Source organism: Callionymus lyra, chromosome 1, assembly GCF_982586985.1.
Source record: "Callionymus lyra chromosome 1, fCalLyr1.hap1.1, whole genome shotgun sequence".
NCBI lineage: Eukaryota > Metazoa > Chordata > Actinopteri > Syngnathiformes > Callionymidae > Callionymus > Callionymus lyra.
In genome coordinates, this window is record NC_141818.1 from 55,906,744 (window position 1) to 55,928,937 (window position 22,194).

Below are 22,194 nucleotides of genomic sequence, written 5' to 3' on the forward strand. Positions count from 1 at the left end.
AAAGATCTTTTTTTCTGGGCTGGTACCGGTCTGTGTGGTATTTGATACCGGGCCAAGAGAGAAAATAAATCAATACATTTCTTTTGCATTGATTACTTTCGTCTGAAAGTTGCATTCATTTAAATAAATTCATATTAGAAACTGTTTCTTGCAAATAAATAAATCACGTAAAGTAAAACACAAACTATTGTGTATTTAATCAACTCGGTTTGGTTTTGCTGTAAAATATCAGATCATTCCATTAAAGATCAACCAAAGTCTCTGATGAGCTTCAGGCAAGAGAGGCAGGGGACACCCTGGACAGGACGCCAGTCTGTCTCAGGACACACAAAGACACACAACATTCACACACACACTCATACCTACAGAAAAGTTGTCAATCAACCTCTGAATATTTTAGGACTGTGGGAGGAAACCGGAGTAAACCCACACAACACGGAGAGAACATACAAACCCACACAACACGGAGAGAACATACAAACTCACACAACACGGAGAGAACATACAAACCCACACAACACGGAGAGAACATACAAACTCACACAACACGGAGAGAACATACAAACCCACACAACACGGAGAGAACATACAAACCCACACAACACGGAGAGAACATACAACTGAACCACCATGAACCCGTTTGAATATATAATATATATATGTGTTAATAATAAATAAGTCCATATTCTTGAAATGATTCAAAGTGTCTTCAGACCAACAGAGCTGCTGGATTGATCGTCATGTGATCGTCTTCGCTGATGATTGGCTTTAAATGGTTCAATGAAAACCAATTCATTCTTTCATTACTTTCCTAGACTGTGGACCTGGACTCACCAGTCCTGCACGGCTCCGAACGACTCCTCGTTGGTGATGTCGTACATGAGGATGAAGCCCATGGCGCCGCGGTAGTAGGCGGTGGTGATGGTTCTGTAGCGCTCCTGACCCGCCGTGTCCTGGACACACATTTTCAGATGTGACTCTGGAACTAGTTTGTGGAAGTGATTAGATGATTGATCTCTGATGACCTCATTCAAACACTCGCTCAAGACGGAGAGAAGAGCAAACATTCATATCAAATGAAGGTCATGGAGCCTCTGTGTGAGTCATGTCTGCTGCTGTTGGTCCAAAGGATTCATGATCATCAGGAGGACACAAGTGTTTTTCTCTCCGCCCTTCTTCTCCTTCAGACGACCTTGGAAAGTCATGTGATCAATACTGATTCACTGATGTAAGTTTGGCTGCAGGGTTGAACCTCTCGTGTCAGATGAAGGTAGAGAGAACTTGGATCTTCATGAGGTCCACGAGGAGCATTGATGTGAGTCTGAGAACAGAAACGTTCAAGGAATCACGACCTACCCAGATCTGCAGCTTGATCCTCTTGTCGTTCTTGTAGACCGTCTTGACCTTGAAGTCGATGCCCACCGTGCTGACGAAAGCCGAAGTGAAGGCGTCGTCGGCGTAACGAAACAAGAAGGACGTCTTCCCAACGCTGCTGTTGCCGATGATCAGAAGTTTGAACATGTAGTCGAAGTTCTGGTCTCCGCCCTCGGCCTTCCCTTTGACATCCTGAGTGGCAGCCATCTGACCAGAAGTGTCAATCAAACATGTCATTTGAAAACAACAGCGAAAAGAGTCTCCATTAAAGGTTGTTACTGATTAAAGGTTGTTACTAGTTAAAGGTTGTTACTAGTTAAAGGTTGTTACTAATTAAAGGTTGTTACTAGTAAAAGGTTGTTACTGATTAAAGGTTGTTACTAGTTAAAGGTTGTTACTAGTTAAAGGTTGTTACTAATTAAAGGTTGTTACTAGTTAAAGGTTGTTACTGATTAAAGGTTGTTACTAGTTAAAGGTTGTTACTAGTTAAAGGTTGTTACTAATTAAAGGTTGTTACTAGTTAAAGGTTGTTACTGATTAAAGGTTGTTACTAGTTAAAGGTTGTTACTAGTTAAAGGTTGTTACTAGTTAAAGGTTGTTACTAATTAAAGGTTGTTACTAGTTAAAGGTTGTTACTGATTAAAGGTTGTTACTAGTTAAAGGTTATTACTAGTTAAAGGTTGTTACTAATTAAAGGTTGTTACTAGTTAAAGGTTGTTACTAGTTAAAGGTTGTTACTAATTAAAGGTTGTTACTAGTTAAAGGTTGTTACTGATTAAAGGTTGTTACTAGTTAAAGGTTGTTACTCGTTAAAGGTTGTTACTAGTTAAAGGTTGTTACTGATTAAAGGTTGTTACTAGTTAAAGGTTGTTACTAGTTAAAGGTTGTTACTAATTAAAGGTTGTTACTAGTTAAAGGTTGTTACTAGTTAAAGGTTGTTACTAGTTAAAGGTTGTTACTAATTAAAGGTTGTTACTAGTTAAAGGTTGTTACTAGTTAAAGGTTGTTACTGATTAAAGGTTGTTACTAGTTAAAGGTTGTTACTAGTTAAAGGTTGTTACTAATTAAAGGTTGTTTCTAGTAAGAGGTTGTTACTAGTTAAAGGTTGTTACTGATTAAAGGTTGTTACTAGCTAAAGGTTGTTACTAGTTAAAGGTTGTTACTAATTAAAGGTGGTTACTAGTTCAAGGTTGTTACTAGTTAAAGGTTGTTACTGATTAAAGGTTGTTACTAGTTAAAGGTTGTTACTAGTTAAAGGTTGTTACTAATTAAAGGTTGTTACTAGTAAGAGGTTGTTACTAGTTAAAGGTTGATACTGATTAAAGGTTGTTACTAGTTAAAGGTTGTTACTAGTTAAAGGTTGTTACAAATTAAAGGTTGTTACTAGTTAAAGGTTGTTACTAGTTAAAGGTTGTTACGAGTTAAAGGTTGTTACTGATTAAAGGTTGTTACTAGTTAAAGGTTGTTACCGAAGAAGTAAATTCATATTCAAAGATGATATTTTCCACCACATTTATATAATGTATATCTTTTTTTTCTCGTTGAACTGTTCAGTCGTGAATTGCAGGAACAAACAAACAAACACTAAAGAAAAAAACTTTTTTGTTTTGGACAAAAACATTAAAATTGACAAACTGACTTTTTTAACTGATGAACAAATGAATAAAAAAGTGAAAAACATTTACGATCTATGATAATAGATTAATAGAATAAGTGATAACTATTATATTTTTATGGATATTTGTTTTACTACAAAATAAAGAATAATTAAACGGTAGGAATATATATACTGTATATATATATATATATATATATATATATATATATATATATATATATATATATATATTTTTTTTTCTCATTTCTTCACCTATATCAAACTATATGTTTTTTTTTTATTATGTTATTTCTGGATTTATTCAATTATTAATAATGGAGTATTATATACACATAACAAGTAGATTGTCATGTGAGTGTTACACACTTTTTGTTTAATATTTGTGTAGCAAAGTGTTCAGAGTTTTTTGTATTTTCACTTCTTGGGAATGATTGACATGTTTTAGTGAATGTTGAAGCTGAACCTGGATATAAATGTTTAGATATTCAAATATATAAATGTTTAGATATTCAAATATATAAATGTTTAGATATTCAAATATATAAACATTCAGATATTCAAATATATAAATGTTTAGATATTCAAATATATAAATGTTTAGATATTCAAATATATAAATATTCAGATATTCAAATATATAAATGTTTAGATATTCAAATATATATATCGATGATGGAGTCACGTGACCTCCGCGTCAGGCCTGCTCTCGCTGCTGCTGAATCTTCTCGTTCTTGGAGCCAAATAACGTGTTTGTGTTCGAGACCCTATGAAGCTCGAGACCCTCTGAAGCTCGTGAAGCTCGTGAAGCTTCTCCGACACTACGACGATCGGACGATTGTCGTGACGTCAGAGGGCAGGAAACCGCTCACGACGGTCGAGCAACATCCGCATCAAAGGTCAGTTTCTAAAGACGTCTGCGCACAAAAACATGCGCAGATGAAGCGAACAAACGCACCTGTGCTGGAGGCTCGCGCTGGTGTCACTCGTCCGTGTTTCTGCGGCTGAATCGCGATGTTTTGGACAAATTCGTCTTTTTCTTCTTCGTCTGTATCAGCACCAGGAGCTGTCCCTGAGCACGCGCCCTCAGCTGCGCGTCACCGCGGCCGTACTACCGCTAATACAGGCGCACGAGAAACATCGAGGACTTTATGATTCTTTTGTACTTGATTTGAAAATAAATCCTTCTAAATATGTGAACATCGAGTCTCTTTTAATGCTTTTATATTATTCAATTATTATACAATTATTCATCATCATCATCATCATCATCATCATCATCATCATCATCATCATTAGTTTTTACTTGATTTGAAAAATAAATCCTTCTAAATACATGAGTCTGTGCAGCGAGTCTCTTTTAATGCTTTTATATTATTCAATTATTATACAATTATTCATCATCATCTTCATCATTTGAAAATAAATCCTTCTAAATATTCATCCTCATCTTCATCTTCATCTTCATCTTCATCTTCATCTTCATTTTCATCTTCATCTTCATCTTCATCTTCATCTTCATCTTCATCTTCATTTTCATCATCATTCGTTTTTATTGATTTGAAAATAAATCCTTCTAAATCTTCATCTTCATCTTCATCTTCATCTTCATCTTCATCATCATCTTCATCTTCATCCTCATCATCATCATCATCTTCATCTTCATCTTCATCTTCATCTTCATCTTCATCCTCATCCTCTTCATCTTCATCATCATCATCATCATCATCATCATCTACATCTACATCTTCATCATCTTCATCTTCATCTTCATCTTCATCTTCATCATCATCATCTTCATCTTCATCTTCATCTTGATCTTCATCTTCATCCTCATCATCTTCATCTTCATCTTCATCTTCATCTTCATCTTCATCTTCATCTTCATCTTCATCCTCATCCTCTTCATCCGAGGTGGAGATAGTTGACAACTATAAGTACCTCGGTGTGTGGATGGACAGTAAACTGGTCCTGCAACACAGACCATGTATATAAGAAGGTTCAGAGTAGACTGTACTTTCTGAGGAGCCTTTGATCATTTAACATCTGCAAGAAGCTCCTCTGCATGTTCTACCAGTTTGTGGTGGCCAGTGTTCTATGCTGTGGTGTGTTGGGGTGGAAATGTGTCCAAGAGGAGGTCAACAGGTCAACAGGTCAACAGGTCAACAGGTCAACAGGTCAACAGGTCAACAGGTCAACAGGTCAACAGGTCAACAGGTCAACAGGTTGGACAGGTTGATCAGGAGGGCTGGCTCTGTGGTTGGAATGAAGCTGGACTCAATGATGACAGTTGCTGGGAGGAGATCATTGAACAAACTACTGTCCATCATGGATGATGACAGTCATCCTCTGAACACTGTCATCAGTGAACAGAGAAGCAGATGAAGCACGAATACTCCTTTCCAGGTGCAAAACAAATAGACTCAGGGACTCATCCATCCCTCGGGCTATTAAATTGTACAATTCTGAGTTCGGGGGCAGGAGTGGAGTGAGAGTATCTGGATGTTCTGTTCTATGTTAGTCTTTGTATCCTTTGTCTTTGTTGTTTTTCTTTGATCTATGTTCTTTGTCTTTATCTTTAGACTTAGATTTTGTCGTCTTGTTCTTTCTCTTTATGTTCTTGTTCTTATAACTTGTGGTTATTTTGATTTATTTTTTATTTTTTATAAAAAAAAATGCTGTATGTATTGGCTATTGGAAAAAAACATTTTTTCAATAAAGTTTTACCTTACCTTACCTTAGGATAAGTTAAAAATATACAAGACATCTCTTCAGCCAGAGCCAGATATGACTCATCACTTATAGAAATAAATAAGAATAAGTTCTTATTCAGCACTGAAGCCATCTGTCCATCAGACCATCAGTCCATCAGTCCATCAGTCCATCAGTCCATCAGTCCATCAGACCATCAGACCATCAGTCCATCAGTCCATCAGTCCATCAGTCCATCAGTCCATCAGACCATCAGACCATCAGACCATCAGTCCATCAGTCCATCAGTCCATCAGTCCATCAGTCCATCAGACCATCAGTCCATCAATCCATCAGTCCATCAGTCCATCAGTCCATCAGTCCACCAGACCATCAGACCATCAGTCCATCAGTCCATCAACATCTCAGTGACTTCATGAACTTTAACAATAAGTAACTATCAGAGGAAAGATTCAAGACCTCCTAGATTCTTCTAATACAACCAGTGCAGCCTCACCGGACACAGACACTATGACTGATACATATTTTGACTCCTTTCTACCAGTGAGTCCTTGACAGCTGTCCCAGGTTGTTTCCTCCTCAAAGTCCACAACATGTCTTCTCGATCCTATTCCTGAATGACTACTTACTAGAACTGTTCCTCTTACTTTGCACTTTCATACTTGACATTATTAACTTGTCAATGACATCATGTGCCTTAAAACCTCTTGATCCAGAGGTTCTCACTAACTATAGTTCTATCTCTAATCTTGTCTTCATTTCAAAATGAATGAGTGATTATCTCCATGACAATGATCAATTTGAGGTGTTTCAGTCTGGTTTTAGGGAACACCACAGCACAGAGACCGCCCTGGTAAAAGTTAGTAATGACCTGCTGATGGCCTCTGATCAGGGCCATGTTTCAGTTCTTGTTCTTCTAGATCTCAGTGCTGCATTTGACACTGTCGACCACCAAATCCTTCTACAGAGGCTAGAAAACCATATAGACATACGTGACTCTCTGACTGCAGTGGTCTAAACAACTTTTTTAACAGGTTTGATCAGGTCACCTCACCCTCACTGCAGCTTCAGAACCTGCCCCACCTTCTTGTGCCCCCCTCAGTGCCCCTCAGCTCCACACGACCTCTTCCTAGCTTCACCTCACTCCAGGTACACGATGTACTTCGTGAGGATTCGTCCAGGGAAGGCTGCTGGTCCTGACAAGGTGTCTGCTCGACTGCTAAACACCTGCTGAACTAGCTGAGCCGCTCCAGCATATCTTCAGCCTCAGTCTATGGCTGGGGAAAGTACCAACCCTGTGGAAGGCTTCCTGTATCGTTCCAGTCCCTAAAAAGATCCGGCCGAGCGAGCTGAATGATTACAGACGGTGGCACTGACTTCACAGCTGATGAAGACACTTGAGCGGCTGGTCCTCAAACATCTCAGGCCAGAAGTCCAATTCAATTTTTTATTTTAGCACGCGCAAGACCCCCTGCAGTTTGCCAACCGGCCAGCAGTTGGTGTGGAAGATGCCATCCTTCACCTCCTGCATCGGACCTACTCCCACCTGGATAAAGGAAGCGGTTCAGTGAGGATCCTGTCTCTGGACTTTTCTAGTGCCTTCAACACCATTCAGACCACTCTGCTGCAGGACAAATTGAAACACATGCATGTGGACCCTGGTCTGGTCTCCTGGATTTCGGACTATCTTACCACTGACCACAGTATGTCAGGCTGAAGGACATCATATCTGAGACTGTGGTGTGCAGTACAGGAGCACCTCAGTGGACAGAACTGGTCTTGTCCAGAACTTTCTGACGACACTGACATTGTTGGATGGATCAGGGACAACAGTGAAGACTAGTACAGAGTCTAATACGTGACTTTCTGGACTGGAGTGAGAGGAACCACTTGCAGCTGAACATCTCAAAGACCAAGGAGCTGGACTTGGACTTCTGGAGGTCCAGGACAAAGCCATGTCCAGTGTCCATCAGAGGTGACGAGGTGTTGACAACTAGAAGGACCTTGGTGTGTGTCTGGACCTGGTCCTGCAACACAGACCATGTGTCTAAGAAAGTTCAATGAACACATGGAGCATGAATGCTCCTCCCATGATGCAACACTCATAGACTCAAGGACTCATTCATTCCTCGTGTTTTGTACAATTGTGAGTTTAGAGACAGGAGTAAAAGTATCTTGATGTTCTATGTTAGTCTTTGTATCTTTGTCTTTGTTATTTGTCTTTGATCTTGTTCTTTATCTTAGACTTAGATTGTATCATCTTTTTCTTTCTCTTTATTTCTCTTTGTTCTTGTTCTTATTTAATTTTTATGAATAATCATCTGTATTGTTGTGTCTAATTGGAAAAAAAATAAAAAATTCCCGAAGGTAATAATAATAATAATAATGTCTATTTATATAGCGCCTTTGTAGACCAGGGTAATAGTATTATCAACATGTATTAAGTGAATATTATTATTATCAATAGTACTATTATCATTATTATCAAAGAAAAGGTCCTGAACAAAAACACTTCAGAGCTAATACAGTAAATACAGACGTTACAGTAAATATAGTAAATACAGTTAATAAAGACGTTACAGTGAGACGTTGATTCTCTGCTGATCTTCCTCCAGTCCTTGGCTCACATCCTGAAGGCTCGTAAAGTCCTGACTGAGCCCGAGGTCAGGTATTACCAGTGACAGATCGTCTCCGGACTCAAGTACCTGCACCAGCAGGAGATCCTGCACCGAGACCTCAAAACGTAACGTTATTTTTATGAATAATCGTCTGTATTGTTGTGTCTAATTGGAAAAAATATATATATATTCCCGAAGGAGATCAATAAAGTTCTACCTAACCTAACCTAACCTAGCCTAACCTTACCTAACCTAACCTAACCTAACCTAACCTAACCTAACCTAACCTAACCTAACCTAACCTAACCTAACCTAATCTAACTTAACCTAACCTAACCTAACCTAACCTAACCTAACCTAACCTAACCTAACCTAACCTAACCTAGCCTAACCTTACCTAACCTAACCTAACCTAACCTAACCTAACCTAACCTAGCCTAACCTTACCTAATCTAACCTAACCTAACCTAACCTAACCTAACCTAACCTAATCTAACTTAACCTAACCTAACCTAACCTAACCTAACCTAACCTAACCTAACCTAACCTAACCTTACCTAACCTAACCTAACCTAATCTAACCTAACCTAACCTAACCTAACCTAACCTAACCTAACCTAACCTAACTAACCTAACCTAACGTAACCTAATGTACATGTCGACCTCTTGTCATCGACACACACTAAGGTGTCCATAATGGTGCCCCACAAGGTTCTGTTCTTGGTCCTATTCACAATCTATATGTTACTAGACTTGATCAGAAGACACTCTATAAACTTTCACTGTTATAAGGTAAGGTAAGGTAAGGTAAAACTTTATTGAGCCCTCAGGAGGTCTCCTTCGGGAAATTGTTTTTTACCAATAGCCAGCAATTTTTCATAAACAATAAAAAATAATACATAAAAAATAAAATAATAAGAACATAAAGAGGAAGAACAAGATGACACAATCTAAGTCTAAAGATAAAGACAAAGAACATAGGTCAAAGAAAAACAACAAAGACAAAGATACAAGGACTAACATAGAACAGAACATCCAGATACTCTCACTCCACTCCTGCCCCCAAATTCAGAATTGTACAATTTATTAGCCAGAGGGATGAATGAGTCCCTGAGTCTATTTGTTTTGCACCTGGGTAGGATGCTGATGACACACAACTCTACTTGTCAATGAAGCAGATGAAAGAAATCAGCTACACAACTACAGTCCTGTATTACACATATGAACAGCTACACAACTACGGTCCTGTATTACACATATCAACAGCTACACAACTACACTCCTGTATCACACATATCAACAGCTACACAACTACACTCCTGTATCACACATATCAACAGCTACACAACTACACTCCTGTATCACACATATGAACAGCTACACAAATACACTCCTGTATCACACATATCAACAGCTACACAACTACACTCCTGTATCACACATATCAACAGCCACACAACTACACTCCTGTATCACACATCTGTCTACTAGTTGGTTCACAACATCTCAGACAATCATTAACTAATGATACATAATTAACTTGCTCATGCTATGAGCACCACTGTAAAGAATCAGTGTCTGCTTTGAAGAGGATTATCAATTAACTCAAACATAAAACAAATCTCACGTCTACTTCCACCTTCGTAACATTACAAACATCACTTCCTTCTCATCTTTTGTTACCTCCAGACTATTGTAAGATCGTGTGTCAGGATGTTCTCTCAGAATCTTCAGCTCATTCATCTCTCGTGTCTAAGACTAAGAGACTCACCTGTAACTCACCTGTGCTGTCTTCACAATGACTTCAGTACAATTTAAAATCCTTCACTTCACATGTTTAGCACCAACATACATTAAAGATCCAAACTTATCAACCCTCTAGGACCTTACGATCCTTAAACTCACATCTATTAGTTATACCACAAATCTCTAAATGTAGATTTGGTTCAGTTTTCAAGCCCCTCTGCTGTGGAACCAACTATTGGCTTCAGTCCAGACTCTCTATGTTTAAAAACAATCTTAAAACCTTACTTTTTGATAAAGATATAATTAACCCAACTGTTTATCTTTAGCTGCTATAGTTAGAATGATGAAGGAGTTTTAGACTTTGAGCTCTTTCTATCCTTCTTTTCTGCATTACATTCATCCCCTGTTTAAACACCTTTTTATTTCTCTCAGGAGCCCCAGGACCTCCAGAGCTGCTGCTGATCCAGGATCTTCACCACGTCATCAGATCCCGAGTTCTCTCCAGCACCTCCATGGACTCTTCTGCACTCTCCTCTTTTTCTCTCACTATATCCTCCCTCACTCTTCTCCTTATCCATCTGTCTACCCCCCCATCCTCCCTCCCAGCCGGTCACAGCAGGAGTCAACAATGAGTCTGGTTCTGCTCCAGGTTTCTTCTAAAAGGAAGTTTTTCCTCGTCAACGCCACAATGTGATTCACTCATTATTGAATTGATCTGTTTTTCTTTCTCCACTTTAGTCACTTCAACTGTGAAGTGTCTCGAGATAAGTTATGATAGAACTGATGATAGACTAGAAATAAAATTGAAAAACATCATGTGTTGTGTTAACATCTCTAGAAATAAAAGTTTCTGATCTGAAATAATAGAAACTGCAGAATCATATTTGTCCAGCAGGAGTCGCTGTCACTGTTTGAGCCTGAAAGTCACTTTAACCATGAGCTCAGAGCCAAACCATCATGACGTCATGCTGGGCCTCACTTCACCATCAGTCCAGGTTAAATAGATCAACTTTACTAAACTGTGTTTGAGTTGTTTTCTATTTTGGTGCAACATGTGAACAGTATATGAAAGTAAATGTACAAAACAACATTAGCTTTTAGACAAAAGTGTCACAACAATACAAAAAATAAAATACCTAAATAATACAACACAAATAATACACATTATTAAATAATGATCAGATAATTGAATATTTGAGGGAAGCTTATTGGCTCTCTGGCGCCCCTGGTGGCTCTCAGCGGTCACTTCATCCGCAAATGCGTTCAATCTTCTTCTGAAACTTTTATTTTCTTTTTTTCTTTCCTTGTTTCTTCTTTGATAAAGTCACGTGTTCATACTCAGATGGTTTGTTGAATTCATGAGGCGAGGATCGATGAAGACGTGATGAGCTCATGCCAGCAGTGACGTCAGAGGGCGGAAGACAGGAGGGGGGGGGGGCGGGTATAAGATGGAAGCGCGTATCCTCAGCGTCATTCTCGACGGAGACTCTTGACAGACTCACTTCATGGAGGTGCAGAAACCGCAGGAATCCTCGCTCAGGCTGGAGGACAGAAGCGCTTCATCAGACGTTTCCCGCGTCATCACCGATCCCGCCACCGGCAGATGCTACTGCCGCGGGAAACTTCTGGGCAAGGTAGAGATTCGCACCTTCAGGGTGACCCCGCAGATCTGACCTCTTGTCGTTCCAGGGAGGCTTCGCCAAGTGCTACGAGATGACTGACCTGTCCACGAGCAAGCTTTACGCTGCCAAGATCATTCCGCACGCGCGCGTCTCTAAACCACACCAGCGAGAGAAGGTGAACCAGCAACCCCTGACCCTGACCCCTGACCCCTCACCTCACCTGTGTTGTCTGCAGATCGACAGAGAGATCGAGCTGCACAGAGTCCTGCGACACAAACACATCGTGCATTTTTACCATCACTTCGAGGACAAGGAGAACATTTACATCCTCCTGGAGTTCTGCAGCCGCAAAGTGAGTCTCTTCACACTCCCCTGTACACTCCTCTGTACACTCACCTGTACACTCCCCTGTACACTCCCCTGTACACTCACCTGTACACTCACCTGTACACTCCCCTGTACACTCACCTGTACACTCACCTGTACACTCACCTGTAGATATCACCTGTAGATGTCACCTGTAGATATCACCTGTAGATATCACCTGTAGACTCACCTGTACACTCACCTGTAGACTCACCTGTAGACTCACCTGTACACTCACCTGTACACTCACCTGTACACTCACCTGTAGACTCACCTGTACACTCACCTGTAGACTCACCTGTAGACTCACCTGTACACTCACCTGTAGATATCACCTGTAGACTCACCTGTACACTCACCTGTAGACTCACCTGTAGACTCACCTGTACACTCACCTGTAGACTCACCTGTAGACTCACCTGTACACTCACCTGTACACTCACCTGTACACTCACCTGTAGACTCACCTGTACACTCACCTGTAGACTCACCTGTAGACTCACCTGTAGACTCACCTGTACACTCACCTGTAGACTCACCTGTACACTCACCTGTACACTCACCTGTACACTCACCTCAATCATCCAGCAGTGTTTGAGTAACTTCAATCAGTCAGCAACGTGTTTTAAATCATTCTTGTTATGTTTGATCAAAAGTATTATCAGCTTGTATTAAGTGAATATCATTATTATCAATAGTATTATCAACATGTATTAGGTGAATTTTATTATTCTCAATAGAAATATTAACTTGTATTAGGTGAATATTATTATTATCAATAGTATTATCAACATGTATTAAGTGAATTTTATTATTCTCAATAGTAATATTAACTTGTATTAGGTGAATATTATTATTATAAATAGTAATATTAACTTGTATTAGGTGAATATCATTATTATCAATAGTATTATCACCATGTATTAGGTGAATTTTATTATTATCAATAGTAATATTAACTTGTATTAGGTGAATATTATTATTATCAATAGTATTATCAACATGTATTAAGTGAATTTTATTATTCTCAATAGTAATATTAACTTGTATTAGGTGAATATTATTATTATCAATAGTACTATTATCATTATTATCAAAGAAAAGGTCCTGAACAAAAACACTTCAGAGCTAATACAGTAAATACAGATGTTACAGTAAATATAGTTAATACAGTAAATACAGTATATAATGTAAATATAGTAAATACAGACAGACGTTACAGTAAATACAGTAAATATAGTAAATACAGACGTTACAGTAAATACAGTAAATAATGTAAATATAGTAAATACAGTAAATACAGACGTTACAGTAAATACAGTATATAATGTAAATATAGTAAATACAGACAGACGTTACAGTAAATACAGTAAATATAGTAAATACAGTAAATACAGACGTTACAGTAAATACAGTAAATAATGTAAATATAGTAAATAATGTAAACCCAGACGTTACAGTGAGACGTTGATTCTCTGCTGATCTTCCTCCAGTCCTTGGCTCACATCCTGAAGGCTCGTAAAGTCCTGACGGAGCCCGAGGTCAGGTATTACCTGCGACAGATCGTCTCCGGACTCAAGTACCTGCACCAGCAGGAGATCCTGCACCGAGACCTCAAACTAGGTAACGTTGGCTGCTGTGAGTCCAGGTGTGAGTCCAGACACACAACAGGTCTCATGGTCTTCTTCACCTCCAGGGAACTTCTTCGTCAGCGAGTCCATGGAGCTCAAGGTGGGAGACTTTGGTTTGGCAGCCAAGCTGGAGTCGGCAGGAAACAGGAGGAAGACCATCTGTGGGACCCCCAACTACCTCTCGCCCGAGGTGCTCAACAAACAAGGTCACGGCTGTGAGTCCGACATCTGGGCTCTGGGCTGCGTCATGTGAGTCCACTTTATGTAAACACACATGTATACACTTTATGTAAACACACACATGTATACACTTTATGTAAACACACACATATATACACTTTATGTAAACACACATATATACACTTTATGTAAACACACACATGTATACACTTTATGTAAACACATATATATACACTTTATGTAAACACACACATGTATACACTTTATGTAAACACACACATATATATACTTTATGTAAACACACACATGTATACACTTTATGTAAACACACATATATATACTTTATGTAAACACACACATGTATACACTTTATGTAAACACACATATATACACTTTATGTAAACACACACATGTATACACTTTATGTAAACACACACATATATACACTTTATGTAAACACACACATATATATACTTTATGTAAACACACACATGTATACACTTTATGTAAACACACATATATACACTTTATGTAAACACACACATGTATACACTTTATGTAAACACACACATGTATACACTTTATGTAAACACACACATATATACACTTTATGTAAACACACACATGTATACACTTTATGTAAACACACATGTATACACTTTATGTAAACACACACATGTATACACTTAATGTAAACACACACATATATATACTTTATGTAAACACACACATGTATACACTTTATGTAAACACACACATATATACACTTTATGTAAACACACACATGTATACACTTTATGTAAACACACATGTATACACTTTATGTAAACACACACATGTATACACTTAATGTAAACACACACATATATATATACTTTATGTAAACACACACATGTATACACTTTATGTAAACACACATATATACACTTTATGTAAACGCACACATGTATACACTTTATGTAAACACACACATATATACACTTTATGTAAACACACACATATATATACTTTATGTAAACACACACATGTATACACTTTATGTAAACACACATATATACACTTTATGTAAACACACACATGTATACACTTTATGTAAACACACACATGTATACACTTTATGTAAACACACACATATATACACTTTATGTAAACACACACATGTATACACTTTATGTAAACACACATGTATACACTTTATGTAAACACACACATGTATACACTTAATGTAAACACACACATATATATACTTTATGTAAACACACACATGTATACACTTTATGTAAACACACATATATACACTTTATGTAAACACACACATGTATACACTTTATGTAAACACACACATATATACACTTTATGTAAACACACACATGTATACACTTTATGTAAACACACACATATATACACTTTATGTAAACACACACATATATATACTTTATGTAAACACACACATGTATACACTTTATGTAAACACACATATATACACTTTATGTAAACACACACATGTATACACTTTATGTAAACACACATATATACACTTTATGTAAACACACACATGTATACACTTTATGTAAACACACACATATATATACTTTATGTAAACACACACATGTATACACTTTATGTAAACACACACATATATATACTTTATGTAAACACACACATGTATACACTTTATGTAAACACACATATATACACTTTATGTAAACACACACATGTATACACTTTATGTAAACACACACATGTATACACTTTATGTAAACACACATGTATACACTTTATGTAAACACACACATATATACACTTTATGTAAACACACACATATATTAACTTTATGTAAACACACACATGTATACACTTTATGTAAACACACACATATATACACTTTATGTAAACACACACATGTATACACTTTATGTAAACACACACATGTATACACTTTATGTAAACACACACATGTGCACTTTATGTATACACTTTATGTAAACACACACATGTGCACTTTATGTATACACACATGTATACACTTTATGTAAACACACACATATATACACTTTATGTAAACACACACATGTATACACTTTATGTAAACACACACATGTATACACTTTATGTATACACACACATGTATACACTTTATGTATACACACACATGTATACACTTTATGTAAACACACACATATATACACTTTATGTAAACACACACACATGTAGTCTTTATGTAAATACACACATGTATACACTTTATGTATACACACACATATTTGTATATATACACACACATATATACACTTCATGTAAACACACACATGTATACACTTTATGTAAACACACACATATATACACTTAATGTAAAACACACATGTACACTTTATGTAACCACACACATATTTGTATATATATATATACACACATATATACACTTTATGTAAACACACACATATATACACTTTATGTAAACACACACATGTATACACTTTATGTAAACACACACATATATACAATTTATGTAAACGCACACATGTATACACTTTATGTAAACACACACATATATACACTTTATGTATACACACACATGTACACTTTATGTATACACACATGTACACTTTATGTATACACACACATGTACACTTTATGTAAACACACACATGTACACTTTATGTAAACACACACATGTATACACTTTATGTATACACACACATGTACACTTTATGTATACACACACATATATATACACTTTATGTAAACACACACATATATACATATACAGTATACACACAAATCATTTTATATATACACACATAAATAATCGAATTATTTATCAAATAAATATAAATAATCTAACATTAATAATCTGGGCTGCGTCCATGTCTTCTCTTGGTTCAAACACACATGTACACTTTATGTATACACACACATATACACATATATACACACATAAATATTTGTACACACATATATGTTTATATACACACACATATATACATATGTGTTTGTATATACACACGCACGCACACGTACATACACACATATATACATAAACAATATACATCTATGTATCAAATACAATGTATTGTTTGTAATAACAATGAATCAAGAAGTATTGACCTATGACCTCACGCCTGCAGGTACACGATGCTTCTGGGCAGACCACCCTTTGAGACCACCAACCTGAAGGAGACGTACCGGTGCATCAGGGACGCTCGCTACACCCTGCCCTCCTCTCTGACCCTGCAGGCCCGACAGTTGATCTCTAACCTTCTGGCCAAGACTCCTGAAGACAGACCCGACCTGGAGCTGATCCTGAGGCACGACTTCTTCCTGCAGGTGAGCTTCACCCTCGGAGGTCTTCAGCAGGTCCTCATCCTGTGACTCTGCAGGGCTTCAGTCCAGAGCGTCTTCCGGCCTCTTGCTGTCACTCGGCTCCAGACTTCCACGTGTCCAGTCCTGCCAAGAGCTTCTTCAAGAAAGCTGCTGCCGCCTTGTTCGGGGGGAGACGAGATAAAGTTCGATACTACGAGACCCTCAGTGAGTATTCTTGGTGGTCTCGCTCTTCAGGGTTAGGGTGAGCTCCAGACCTTCTCTGCTGGAGGACCTGTCCTTCTCCTGGATCAGATCCTCAATGTGGAGGAGCAGCAGCTCTACTCCGAGTCTCTCCTGGACCACTTCTCTCTCTAAGAGAGTCCAGACAGAGAAACTCCTGTTTTTTGAGTCTTTTAGCTCAGCTCTCTTTTCACCAACACACATCATCTGCACAACTGTTGATGTCTCTCTTCATTCTTCATTCACTCGTGAACAAGACCCTGAGATATACCTGACACTGAATGTTTCACGATGAAGCTCCAGAGATGTCAGATGTCATGTCCTCCACAGATAAAGCCACGAGAGAAGAAGATCAGATCTACAGGCTGCAGCAGGACCTGGAGAGGACCGTCATCAGTAGGACGACGGTGAGAGAAAATTGTTGAGGATCTTGTTGAGGATCAGCAGGAGGAGAGAAGATCTGTATTTGTGGACCGTCTGAGTCGTCGTCGGAGGCTCTGGTTTGGCAGATCTTTGAAACTTCTGTCGTCATTCTTTCACTTCCTCAGAACGTACTTCCTCCATCTGCTGAGAACACCGTTGCCGTGGCAACTGAGAGCAGGTCCCCGTCGACTCAAGACCCGATCCGGCTGATCGTCCGGGGGAGTCTGGGGAGCTGCAGCAGCGAATGTACGTCCATCACTGTCTGACCTTCAATGACCTTGACTGACCTTGAAAAAACCTGATGCAGGTCTGGAGGACAACACGACCTGTGTGGCTGAGACTGTAGCCGGAGTGTTGAGGGGATGTTTGGAGAACCTGGTGCGAGGTGAGAACATCCGACGCTCCAGTGACGTCATCCTGAGCCTGAAGAACATCAACAGATCATTTCAAATGTTTTTATCGAGTCATTTCATCTGAAAGGTTGTTGTTGTTTGTGTCTTTAGACTTGAATTTAAACATTTGCATAAGCGTTTCAACCAATCAGGAGCTTTCTTCACCATCAGTTTTGTTTGTGACTGAAAGTGACAAACCTTTGTCACAGTTTGATGTTGTTTCAAATACATTTTCAACATTCACATGATTTAGTGTCAGGTTTACATTTGTTGAATTTAAAAGATTAAAACTGTATTTTAACACAATATTTTTGAATCACAAAAACTCAAATGCATTTGAAAATGCAATTTATGTATTAAATGATGCAATAAAAACAGATTCAACCGTTTAGTACAAAAAGTATTGAACTCAATTCTTCAAAAAAATATGCAATGCTTAAAAAAACAAGATTTCAATAAAAAAAGATTTAAAAAGTCAAATGTTCTATTCATGCAATATTCTGTCTCGCTGCAGCCGAGGACGTCCCTGAAGGATCCACCGGAGAAGGATCCACCAGAGAAGGATCCATCAGAGAAGGATCCACCAGAGAAGGATCCATCAGAGAAGGATCCACCAGAGAAGGATCCACCAGTGAAGGTCTCCAGTGGGTCACCAAGTGGGTCGATTACTCCAACAAGTACGGCTTCGGATACCAGCTCTCGGACCACAGCGTAGGAGTTCTGTTCAACAACGGCACACACATGAGCCTCCTGCCCGACAGAAGGTACAAGTCCAAGCGTGTTCTGGAACCAACGAGGCTCATGTTGTGGATCTTCTTGTTGCAGGACCATCCATTACTACCCCGAGCTCGGCCAGCGCTCTGTCTTCCCCACATGTGAGGTTCCCGAACACTTTGTGGGTCAGGTCACAGTGCTGAAGTACTTCTCTCACTACATGGAGGAGAACTTGATGGACGTAAGTCTTGGCATCAGTTTCATGTCCATCAGTCGCTCACTGTGTCGTCCTCAGGGAGGAGATGTTTCAAGTGCTGTCGACGCCAACACGTCCAGACTCTTCCTGCTGCAGTGGCTCAAGTCTGACCGAGCGCTTCTGATGCTCTTCAACGACGGAACTTTCCAGGTGAACAAACGAAAGCACGTCTGCTCGTGAGCTTCACAGTCAGCAGAAAATACATTTGATGAAAAGATTGAATTTTTCTCAGTGTAAACATTGAACTAAACATTGAACTAAACATTGAACTAAACATTGAACTAAACATTGAAGCGACTTGTCAACGAATAACAACAATTGGATGAGCTCAGGAGACAAGGCCATGAGTGAAGAAGAAACGTAGTTGCATGAATGTATTTGATTCAATCAGCTTCTGTGCTTCATGCCAGACTTCCTACTTCACGCAGCAGCGACACTACAAGTCAAACTACATCATTCAATATTTAATGCGACGACCTTCAGTGTTTCCTCAACATTAAAATATGTCCAAGAATATATCTCCCAAGAATTCCTTCAGTGATTCTTCAATCATCTCGTTGTCTCCAGGTCAACTTCTACCACGACCACACCAAGATCATCCTGAGCCGCCAGAGACAGGAACACATGTTGACCTACATCAACGAGGACCGAGTGTCCACAACGTTCCAGCTCAGCACCTTCATGAAGTCCGGCTGCCCAGGAGACCTGCGTGAACGTCTGCTGTACTCTCTGAACATGTTGCTGCAGAGATGCAGCTGAACATCTGGACTTCTGGACACCTAAACATCTGGACTCCTGGACATCTGAGAATTTTGACATCTGGACGTCTGAGCATTTTGACTCCTTGACATCTCGACATCTGAACATCTTGACATCTGGACACCTGAACATCTGGAATTCTTGACATTTGGACACCTGAACATCTGGACACGTCGACATCTGGACACTTGAACACCTTGACATCTGGACACCTGAACTCCGGACGTCTTGACATCTGGACATCTGGGTATCTGAAAACTTGGACATCTAAGCAGTATTTGGGAGGACAGCGAAGGTTTTCTTTCAAGGCTCGATGACGTGAGTTAAGTTCCTGTCGCGCTGAGGAGCTGCTGGATCAACACTGTGGCTCAGAAAAATATTCTGTATGTTGATGGTTGAAGGAAAAAGGAAAGTGAGTAAGAAAGTTGGTTCGATTGTAAAGAGAGGATTGTTTTTTAACACGTGAACTTTGACCAGAGCTGGTCTCTGGAACGTTTTCCTTGTACAGAGTTTAAAAGTATTTGTGCTCTTGATGAGAACATCTAGAAAAGGAGGCTCGGTTGAACCTCAGACTTCAAACTGTGATCGATTCTCTATCCTGACAGTGGAGTCAAGCGATTGTAAAATACGCAGAAGAATGTTTCAAAATAAACTTTCTTCCTCTCAGGATCTGTTTCAAGAGCCATCGTCAGATTTTGTGGGAAAATGTCTTAACTTATTGAACAAAGTATGTATTTATTTATTTAAAAATAAAAAACTCTTTTTCTCAAAAACTGTCCTTTGATCCTTGAAGTGATCACATGATCAAACAGTTGATTTTCTTGAACATTTGAAGAGATAAACTGAGGGTCACCTGAGGGTCACCCGAGGTTCTACACAAAGAGCGAATCTTTCTGATGAACCTCCTCGTCTTGTTAATTTCTAAATATGTTTCACCAAAAATGTTCACCTTTCCCTCAATTTCCTGCAGACATTTGTAGTGAAACGTTTCTGTTTAATGGTTCAAATGATGTTAGGTATCCAAACATTTCTCTGCAGCTTATCTTCTTGGAACTAATCCATAATAGTGGCATTGAAAGTGTCGATTCTTGTCTGATTCGTAATGTTCTGACTTTATTTTCACAGTCGTTAACGTGCGTCAGAACTCCTGCTTATGTGTGAACGTCACCGACATCTTTTTCAGACGTTCTAACAATAGCTTGTTCAAGTTCTTCCGTCTGCATCATCACTGGCATGTTGTGATGTTCGTGGGAATCTCAGCTGCTGACTGTGAGCGGCTCTAGAACATCGTCATCAATCAACCTCTCGTTCATTGACGAGCATCATATGTTCGGATCCCTCTGTCGTGACACATCAGCTGCCAATTGTTTTGAAATGATCATCATGACTTTTCTTCTCCAACATCCAGATCGTTGATGTTTTAGTGCCGATCTCTGGACGTGTCGTTCTGTCAGGAGCGACTGAAGCGTTTTCAACACTGTTGTCGTCCCAGAGAGTGAAGCGTTAACATTGCAGGTGTGACTCGTAAATAAAAAGCTGCGTTTTTCTCCAGTGAGTCATGATGGGATGGAGGTGGAGCCGCAGACTCTCACTGATGATTCAAGAGAGAACAATGAAACATGAAACACTCCCTCGAACCGTCTTCATTTCCACCTGAACTGCCTCCTGAAGTCCTGTTGGTTCTTGTTTCATCAGACGAGAAGTTTCAAAACAATATAACATCTGGTTCTTGAAAAAAAAGTTTGTTTATTTTCAAAATAATGAAAATAAAATTAATAAAACATGTTATTATTTGTACATACAAAAGAAAGCAATAAACAAAAATAAAGGCAAACAAAAACAAAAAAACATTGTAGTGTGAAAAGGGACCAAGAAGAAGTAAAAATACTACATTCTTCTGTTTTTATCAAATTGCCACATAATATATACATATATAAATCATACAAATACTTCATAAATAAGCACTCACAGATAAACATACATATATTTTGTCACACATAATCTATGCATATCTATACAACATTTACGAACAAATATCCATATAAATGCGTAATATAAACACATTTCAAATAACACAATCAACACTTTTCTTCTTCTGGTTTCATCTCTTCTATTTCAAACGATGTCTTCCATGTAGTTATACTTGTGTTTCTCACGTCCACTCACAAGAAAGTTGCTTAGGTTTGATTGACGTCTCTGGTCAGCATAGAGGTCAGTATGACCCTAACCCTGACCATGACCCT

At 38.7% G+C, this 22,194-nt stretch overlaps 2 protein-coding genes across 2 annotated transcripts in view; one reads left to right on the plus strand and one right to left on the minus strand.

Annotated features, from left to right (window-relative positions):
* The window catches only part of rab3c (RAB3C, member RAS oncogene family), a 9,378-nt gene extending 5,310 nt beyond the window's left edge, over positions 1–4,068 (minus strand). Inside the window, exons 1-3 of the mRNA XM_087779189.1 lie at positions 3,948–4,068; positions 1,357–1,581; positions 835–953 (exon numbers count right to left, since the gene is read on the minus strand). Coding sequence (XP_087635315.1) covers positions 835–953; positions 1,357–1,581 — 344 coding nt within the window. The 5' untranslated portion in view covers positions 3,948–4,068. The remainder of the gene's footprint in view (positions 1–834; positions 954–1,356; positions 1,582–3,947) is intronic.
* Positions 4,069–11,558: 7,490 nt separating this feature from the next.
* Positions 11,559–20,724, plus strand: LOC148090203 (serine/threonine-protein kinase PLK2-like). Its single transcript, XM_087779190.1, has 14 exons — positions 11,559–11,699; positions 11,755–11,862; positions 11,923–12,039; positions 13,547–13,676; positions 13,750–13,933; positions 16,993–17,191; positions 17,245–17,392; positions 17,738–17,814; positions 17,956–18,076; positions 18,138–18,215; positions 18,737–18,986; positions 19,048–19,177; positions 19,232–19,342; positions 19,760–20,724. The coding sequence occupies exons 1-14, from the start codon at positions 11,571–11,573 to the stop codon at positions 19,949–19,951; spliced, it is 1,974 nt and encodes a 657-aa protein (XP_087635316.1). The 5' UTR covers positions 11,559–11,570; the 3' UTR covers positions 19,952–20,724.
* The last annotated feature ends 1,470 nt before the right edge of the window (positions 20,725–22,194 follow it).